The sequence below is a fragment of the Salvelinus fontinalis genome, chromosome 18 (genome assembly GCF_029448725.1).
Source record: "Salvelinus fontinalis isolate EN_2023a chromosome 18, ASM2944872v1, whole genome shotgun sequence".
Classification (NCBI taxonomy): Eukaryota; Metazoa; Chordata; class Actinopteri; order Salmoniformes; family Salmonidae; genus Salvelinus; species Salvelinus fontinalis.
Window position 1 is genome coordinate 38,302,391 of NC_074682.1, and position 9,523 is coordinate 38,311,913.

Consider the following 9,523-nt stretch of genomic DNA (forward strand, 5'->3'; position numbering starts at 1 on the left):
GGAGAGGGAGCAGAGAGAGGTGGTGTCTGGGAGAGCAGAGGCAGATGTGATGTCCTGCTGTACTGTCTGTCTGTGTGTCTGGGTGAAGCAGCCCTGTCTCAGTGTAAACGTTAGAGACAGTCTGGCACCTATGTCACGGGGGAGTAGAGCTGAATAAAAAGCACAGAAGGTTCTGCATTAGACTCTCAGCATCAGTGGCTACTGCCATTGCTAAACTTAACTTAGCCTAGCTTGGCTTAGCAATTATATCAAGTTAATTATCTCCTTTCACATTTTCTGTGTACTTTGTGTATGTCAGGACATAGAGAAGACAATGACCACGGCCCTACATGAGCTGCGTGAGCTGGAGCGCCAAAACATGGGCAAGCAAGCACCAGACGTGGTGCTGGATACCCTGGACACCACCATGAAGAAGCCTGTGAACTCGGACCCCGGCAGCCCCCTCCACACCATCATGATCCGCGACCCGGACGCCGCCATGCGCCGCAGCAGCAGCTCCACCTCTGAAATGATGTCCACCTTTAAGCCCGCCTTGTCGGCCCGTCTGGCCGGAGCCCAGCTGCGCCCCCCGCCCATGAGGCCTGTCCGCCCGCCCCCCACAGGGCACCGCTCCTCCAGCTCCAGTTCCTCTGGGGTAGGAAGCCCTGCTGTCACCCCCACTGAGAAGATCTTCCCCAACAGCCCTGCCGCGGCTAGCTCTGCAGCTAACGCAGCCGGGGACAAGTCAGGCACCATGTAACTCTGAGGGAGACTCAGGGTTTTCATGTTGCAACAGCTTGAGGGAGAGGAAAGGCCATAGAAATGCGATGATGTGTTGTCAATATGTTCTCAGAGAACAGGTGTGGATTTTCCCTCTCCTTGTTTTGAGTTTCACTTAATTTCTTGAATTCAGAAAGCTCCTGGAGTGAGCCTGAGTTGCCATAGTGATGGCAGGTGGAGAGGCTGTAGGGGTTTGATAGCATATTAACTCAACACTGAAGCTTGATGTGAAAACGGACTTGAAGAGAATGAATAAAATCACCTCAAAGTAAAAGGAATTTTTTCGTTTTCGTTTTTACCTCAAAATTATGTCTGTGGCCCCGCTTTTTAGAGATTCATTGACTGCAAGACATGAAGAAGTACTTGTGTAATTTTGGCATTGGTTTTCATCCTGCAGTAGTTGTCCAGATGATGTCTGATCCCTCGTTACTGGTGTGTATGAGACTCTTCTCTCTGGACTGGACACTCAGTCTACCAGACTGCTTCTAAGAGACTGAAACCAAGATGGCCATCTGCCTTTTGGCTGTAAATAGAGACTTACTTGAAGTTGTTATGCCTTTTGTTTGTACTGTAGTATAAGGGATGTTCAACAAAGTAACAACATGTCAACGTATATGAGATAATTGTAAGAAACTCAAAATGTAGTTTAACTTGTATATAGTTATTGATTAGTATGTATTTTTTTGTGTGTGTTAATCTTGTACAGGCCAAGACGGAACAGGCAAGTAGATGTGAATGGCATTGTCAAAAAACAAACACAAATAGTCAACCAGCAAACAACGAAAAAATATCAAAAGGTTTCTGCTTCCTTTGTTATTTTCTTCCCTTTCTCACACACATCACAGCACGGACAGTTGTGTTTAGAGTATGTGGACATGTGGATGTCATCATACCACACATTGTATTTATGAGTTAAAACTACATTTGCGCTTCTCTACTCAAATGGATCCTGATGTTCTGTCTTCTGCCCACAGCAGTTCTGCATGCACTGTAAATAAGGCCAAGTCAGTCTCCAGTTGAGTCTGCTTTTATTCCATTTGTATTGTTGTTGAAATGCTTTATCATTCCTCATATAAATACTTCCAAGATATTATTCAGATTTAAGACAGTAAAATGAGTGTATTATACCATAGTTTGCCATGGTAAGGTTTGAGCCATCTTTTAAAAGTTTGTAATACTGTGAGAATACTGTTGACCATGGCCCTTTACCACATAGCCCCTCACTGTTCCAACAGCTCTAGAGGTCAACACAAGAGCCTGTCTTCTGCTGACACAGTAACCTGTGTGAAGTCAGTCCACAACTAGACACTAATTTGTGTTCCTTCGACGCACCCGATTTCAAACTATACACACTTTGCCATCTTTAAAGCAACCTCTTGCCTGTTCGAGTCTGATTTATGTAATACTTTCTACGCGCAAAATATGTTACAAAGTACTGTTACAATATTCCTTGTGATTTGAAATGTGATACCTTACCTAGACAAGTCCAGTGTTGCCTGAGAAGTGAACCGTAAGTGTTGTGATATAATAACAGCAGAACAGTGGTCTTACCTCTCCTCCTCTTGGTTCTAACATCCTCACTGTCATGTTCCAGTGTCTCATCCCACTTCTTGTTTTCACTCCTTTGTAGTGAGGAAATATAAGTGCGTACTGAAAGAAGATGACACTGTAGGCCTATACTGTAGCTGCCATGTTAAATTGTAGCTGCCCTGCATGTTTTATGCTGTACCATTTGACACAAACAATGTGACAATTGAACAATGACTGTTTGCGGTGCCCTTCCTCTGTAAAACGCACAAGTGACTTAATGTTTAGGCCTTTTGCTTTCGAGGGTTGGGCTATACCCTAGTAGTTAACCATTTTGGAATATGTGAATACCTGTTGTCACTAACATGTAGCAGTAACATGTGGGCAATGGAAGTGAATTGCCAGCCAAGGTGGAACAAAAAATCAAGGACAGATATATCAACCTGAATCTCATGCTGTGATTCCATAATCAATCATATGTATATTATTCAGCCACTGTTATGTGTGCAAATCTTGATTTCATACACATAGTTTCCTATGAGACACATACATACTTTCACTGGAAAAAGCTGTCATGATCCCATCCCAGACATTTGCTTGCCATTTGCGCTTTGTTTACCACAAACATTGTAGTCAATTCTGTCCCACTCCATCTGTTGCCCCCTGCTGGGTAGATTCTAGCCTACAGGCAGGGCACACAGAGACAAGTCAAACAACATAAGTTATACACTTACACCCTCTGCTGGTCTTATATGGTATTGCTTTAACTAGAAGTGCTGTGATTCTGGTCAGGTATGAGTAAACAGATGGCACTGTCCATCAATAGGAACTGTCACTGATGACAACCAAATCATGTTTTTTTTTGTCCCGTTGAACTACAAGAATTACATAACATTTTTGTATTAACCACAGTTCTCATCGGTATAACTGAAGAGTCCATTCAAGTTCATTTTTCCCAAACATACATAAGCTGTATTTTCAAAGATAAAGTAAAACACATGCTAAATGTTGATTTGCAAAAGTAAAATGTATATATTTGTTTATTAGTATTTTGTTTATTTATGTCTAAAATGAGTAAGTGCCTTTTGTGCACATCATCAGTTTTTAATGAACTTGTATATTTACCTTTTTTAACGATATAGTAAGTCAGTCATGTTTGATATTCACTTTTTTCATATTTTCCCCTTCCCACACATCATTTCATCTGAGGAATATCAAGAAAACAAGTGATGTAAATATGTAGTGTACACATTGCTATAGAAGAAGTACTATGACCCCTTCAGATGTCATACTACCAGAGCGACTGAAATGTACTATTTACTTGTATGATTGATTGTCTAATATGCTCTAGTTGATTCCTGGAGGGGTAAGCGATTTATAAAGAAGACTTGGACTGCTGTACATTTACTCATTTATGGCATCGTTCAGTGAAACCATCTCTGATTGATAATTTCATCCTTTCTGTTTTCTGTCTGTGCTGTGGTTGAACCTTTACTTCTACTCATATACTCATCATCCTCCTACAAAGTGAACGCACCATTGCAGTGTTACTCCTCTACTTGCATGGTTTATAAGGCACATGGTGAACTCTCTTCTTCTATGAGCTGTATAGGATGTTCTGTTCAAGGAAGTGTTTTGATTTCTGGAATGTATGCTAAACCTGGGTAATGGATGTTGTATGTTGGCTAATAACAATGCTTATGAAGTAACATTCAGAGACCAAACTGGCTGAGTGCCTGTGGTGGTGAGTGTGAGTTGTCGTCATACTGTCTACCGTCTCTCTCTCTCTCTCTCACTCTCACTCTCTCTCTCATGTCTCTCTCATGTATCTCTCTCTCATGTATCTCTGTTTCTCTCTCTCTCTCATGTCACTCATGTCTCTCTCTCACTCTCTCTCACTCTCACTCTCTCTCTCATGTCTCCCTCTCTCATGTATCTCTCTCTCTCTCTCTCTCTCTCTCTCTCTCTGTCTCTCATGTCTCTCTCTCACTCTCACTCTCTCTTTCATGTCTCTCTCTCATGTCTCTCTCTCATGTCTCTCTCTCTCACATGTCTCTCTCTCTCTCTCATGTGTCTCTCCCTCTCTCTCTCTCTCTCATGTCTCTCTGTTCATGAGTGCTGACTGGTTAAATCCCTTTTAATGTAATGTACACCATGCCACTGTTTGGATGTTGAGAACCGCTATGTCCAAATAAAAAAACGAATGTTGCCCTCTGATATTGGGCTTTTCCGACCTTTTATCCAGCAGATAAAACAAATTAATTAACTATACTATACTAGCAAATACACATGCCTTCCCTTAGCTTAGTTCACTAATTACCTTGGTACCAGCAGTCGTTCATGAATCTCTATGAATTGACAGGCTAATAGACAGGCAATACCTAACCTATTCTGCCATTTTGGAGTACTGAACTATATAATGCTCAGCTATCTTAGACACCATGTTATCTTACAGGGTCTGTATAAATACTCCAGCTATCTAGCTCAACTATCTCTATACAGGGTGATCAAGCCCCAAACTTCTTGTGACTGAGACTGCAGCTCCATCTAAGGCCACATGATGGAGAAACTGCGGCACAAAAATTCTGCTTTATTACTTATAGGCACGATGTCCATTGAGAGAGAGGAGATCTTAGTGGTAGAGTGTGCAGACATTTGAGAACAATCTCTATTGCATGTAGGTTATGCTATATAATTAGTACAAAGTATGTGACCTTTGAGGTTGATTATTATGTGGGGAAAATATGAAAGAAATAAGTTATGTCAGAGATATTACTGGTGTATTATTGTGACACCTAAGATATCTGTATCATTTCCTGTTGACTGTCTCTGGAAATAACCTGGGATTCTATTAGTGGCAAGCTCCGGTTTATCAGCAAACAACCCACCATGTACACGCACAAATAGGAGACACACAGAATTCAATTTGTTCCAACCCAGAGCCTTTTAATCATCAGACACAATACAATCATACACAGTGATGCTCACAGAGCACTGAGGAAGGGACACTATTTTTGTCCACCAATTGGAAGTGTTGTTGACTTAAGCTTTTTATGCTTCTTTTTGCAATTAAATTCATTACAAACTGCCATTCATTAAGCCCAAAAAGGTTATATTGTCACACTGGATAGGTGCAGTGAAATGTGTTGTTTTACAGGGTCAGCCTATAGTATTACGGTGCCCCTGGAGCAAATTATCGTTAAGTGCCTTGCTCAATCAAGGGCACATTGACAGATTTTTCACCTTGTTGGCTCGGGTATTCGTGGTCCAACGCTCTAACCGCTAGGCTACCTGCCACCCTAGCACCAAGTTATGAATTGTTTTAAGTGACTTTAGGTATTTGGTATTTATTAGTTGTTGCAGCTGTATATCTTTTTTTACAGTTATGCATTCTGATCATGTCAGTCGGTTGGATGGACATTGTTAGTCCTAATTGTTATGTTCATCATGTTCTGCCAGACTGCATTCTTGATTCATCTCACTACGAAGCTCTGACTGTGTTTTTTTTCACAAATTATGTTTTATAATTATACAAATAACCGGTACACACTATTATTATATTTAGAAGTCTCAGAGAGAAAAATACCTTGGATTTAAGGCTTTGGACTGTGAATGCTCTGCAAAAGCACCAGTGCTTGTTGAGATGAGGGAGTTGAAACCCAGGGGAAGTGGGTGATAAGTGGGTGATAAGACACAAAGTGCAGGAGTGGATTACTGCAGTAGAAGTGTTCAAAGCCTGGAGTAATGTAAGCATCTCTCCAAAAATATTGGTGTTCATGGGGCTCAGTGTGACAAGTGGGGCACCAGGATGTTACCGAGGCCCTGCTTACTTGGAAGTCAGAGAAAAAGGTAATCAAAATTCAACCTTGCAACTTAATTTCCCTTTCTGATCCTTTCTGCCAGGCAAATTGACATCCATTCACAAAACAACCCAATTAAGTCAGCCTTAATGTGATATATTGTGTGCTAATTATCTTCTTAATTTGGCATTTAGGTTTGAGAGAGAGATCGACAAAGAGATCAAGGAGGAAATAGCTTGTTATCAGACAAAGCCCCATGGATGCAGCAGTCACACCTGCTTACCAGATGAGACAACTTCAGTGTGACCCTCTACTGTGCATGGAAAGAGAATGGCTCCACAGGATAGCGGATGTTCAAAATCCCAGATCGGTGAAAAGGGGACAAATAAACTCAGGTCACAAATCATACGGAGTTGTTCCCTTATACCCTCTCTCACTGCAGGGGGTAGAGACAAGAGAAAGAGGATTCAGGAGAGATTAGAGAGAGATAACATCTCCAATACTGTAGGAAAACAAACATCAACCCCACCTACACGAATATAATGTGTATAGGAAAGGCAGGGAGTACAGGTAAATAAATAAGAATAATTAGGAAGATAAGAAAGAGGGCATACAGTACATTGACACAGTTTACAGAGGGCAGTGTCGATAGATCCTGCAAAGCCCATTCACCTGTCACAGTGTATTAATATGAAACTGTTTGTGGTCCCACACAAGCATACAAATAAAGGCAAATTCTCAGACGTTCACATTTAGATTTATCTCTGTTTTCCAGAGCCTTGTGTTTAAAGCCCGAAAATCAACTCTAGAAAGAGACTGAACTTCAGGGCTATTTCTTTGCATTCTTTAAACAAGTTTGCTTTGTATTAACTTCTACTTTCCTCAAAGTTTGTTTAAAGACAAAGTTTCTGTAATTTTAATGAAGGTGATAAGGTTTTGGAATATCTGTGGGATTCTGCTGATAAAGAACCGTCATGGATTAGTTTGAGATACAATGTGCTTTGTTCAGCATTTCCCCTCACCCCTGTTTGAATTAAACGTGCTCAAACTTGAAAAGTTTTGAATCGTTAATGCTTTTGACAAGACTGACCAAATCTGGAAAAGCTAGAAAAACAGGTTGTCTAAGTGAGAACTCTCCAAAGGCTTAATTTGGCATATATTCCCTAACAATTAGTGAGCAAACGAAAGCACGATATTCAATTATGTATAATTTTCTTTGTGTATGTCAGAACAGGACAATATTATTGTAATTTCCCCCCCTCCAACCTGAACCATCCTCTGTCTTCAGCGTTACCACGTTGGAGAGATTAACTGACAAATGATTACTCTGTTAGCTAAATCCTCTTGAGGACTGAAGTGATGTGCAATACATAATTCATCTGCAACTTGATTCTAATCTAATCTGGATATATAGGTGAACTTGACATCTGAATGTCCTATTTTCTGGAGCTTATATTCTTAATAAATGTCTGTGTAAATGTTGAACAATTGAATCGGCCGGCCCGTCAGTACTTTTAATATGTTCCTGCCATGTCAATAGTATTAATTTCACTAGTGTATCCTTCATGACAGTCCTATTTGAGGAGGCATGGGGATGTCGGGTGATTTGGTTCTACTTATATTCTGTCAATTTTATCTCTATCCTCCCCTCTGCTTGGTGAAGTATTTGATGATTACACATATTGGATAGCCAACAAAAAAAAAAAAATACTTCCTCAGACAAATAAACTCATCAAAAAATGAAACGTCCTCTCACTGTCAGCTGCATTTATTTTCAGCAAACTTAACATGTGTAAATATTTGTATGAACATAACAAGATTCAACAACTGAGACAAACTGAACAAGTTCCACAGACATGTGACTAACAGAAATTGAATAATGTGACCCTGAACAAAGGGGGGGGGGGTCAAAATCAAAACTAACAGTCAGTATCTGGTGTGGCCACCAGCTGCAATAAGTACTGCAGTGCATCTCCCCCTCATGGACTGCACCATATTTTCCAGTTCTTGCTGTGAGATGTTACCCCACTCTTCCACCAAGGCACCTGCAAGTTCCCAGACATTTCTGCGAGGAATGGCCCTAGCCCTCACCCTCCGATCCAACAGGTCTCAGACCTGCTCAATGGGATTGAGATCCGGGCTCTTCGCTGGCCATGGCAGAACACTGACATTCCTGTCTTGTAGGAAATCACGCACAGAACGAGCAGTATGGCTGGTGGCATTGTCATGCTGGAGGGTCATGTCAGGATGAGCCTGCAGGAAGAGTACCACATGAGGGAGGAGGATGTCTTCCCTGTAACGCACAGCGTTGAGATTGCCTGCAATGACAACAAGCTCAGTCTGATGATGCTGTGACACACCGCCCCAGACCATGACGGACCCACCACCTCCAAATCGATCCCGCTCCAGAGTACAGGCCTCGGTGTAACGCTGATTCCTTCGACGATAAACGCGAATCAAACCATCTCCCCTGGTGAGACAAAACCGAGCACTTTTTGCCAGTACTGTCTGGTCCAGCGACGGTGGTTTTATGCCCATATGTGACGTTGTTGCCGGTGATGTCTGGTGAGGACCTGCCTTACAACAGGCCTACAAGCCCTCAGTCCAGCCTCTCTCAGCCTATTGCGGACAGTCTTAGCACTGATGGAGGGATTGTGTGTTTCTGGTGTAACTCGGGCAGTTGTTGTTGCCATCCTGTACCTGTCCCGCAGGTGTGATGTTCGGATGTACTGATCCTGTGCAGGTGTTGGACACGTGGTGTGCCACTGCGAGGACAATCAGCTGTCTGTCCTGTCTCCCTGTAGCGCTGTCTTAGGCGTCTCACAGTATGGACATAGCAATGTATTGCCCTGACCACATCTGCAGTCCTCATGCCTCCTTGCAGCATGCCTAAGGCACGTTCATGCAGATGAGCAGGTACCCTGGGCATCTTTGTTTTGGTGTTGTCACGCCCTGACAATAGTTTGCTTTGTATGTTTATATGTTTTGTTTGGTCAGGGTGTGATCTGAGTGGGCATTCTATGTTGTATGTCTAGTTTGTCTGTTTCTGTGTTTGGCCTGATATGGTTCTCAATCAGAGGCAGGTGTTAGTCGTTGTCTCTGATTGGGAACCATATTTAGGTAGCCTGTTTTGTCATTGTGGGTTGTAGGTGATTGTCTATGTGTTAGTTCCCTGTGTCTGCACTGTTATATATAGCGTCACGTTCGTTTTGTTGTTTTGTATTAGTTTGGTTAGTGTTTCTTCTTAAATAAATAGAAGAATGTATTCACTTCACGCTGTGCCTTGGTCCTCCTCTCTTCCACATTACGACGAACGTGACAGAATCACCCACCAAAAAAGGACCAAGCAGCGTGGTAACGGGCAGCAGCGGCCAAAATCTCAGGACTCCTGGACATGGGAGGAGATTTTAAACGGAGAAGGACCCTGGGCACAGATT

General features: G+C 42.1%; 1 protein-coding gene across 2 annotated transcripts in view; it reads left to right on the forward strand.

Moving 5' to 3' along the window:
* LOC129815462 (SLIT-ROBO Rho GTPase-activating protein 3) overlaps positions 1 to 4,503 on the forward strand; it is a 106,911-nt gene extending 102,408 nt beyond the window's left edge. For both annotated transcript variants that reach the window (XM_055869330.1, XM_055869331.1), the window contains exon 22: positions 299 to 4,503. In XM_055869330.1, the coding sequence (XP_055725305.1) occupies positions 299 to 739 (441 nt within the window). In that variant the 3' untranslated portion in view covers positions 740 to 4,503. The remainder of the gene's footprint in view (positions 1 to 298) is intronic.
* Positions 4,504 to 9,523: the final 5,020 nt, after the last annotated feature.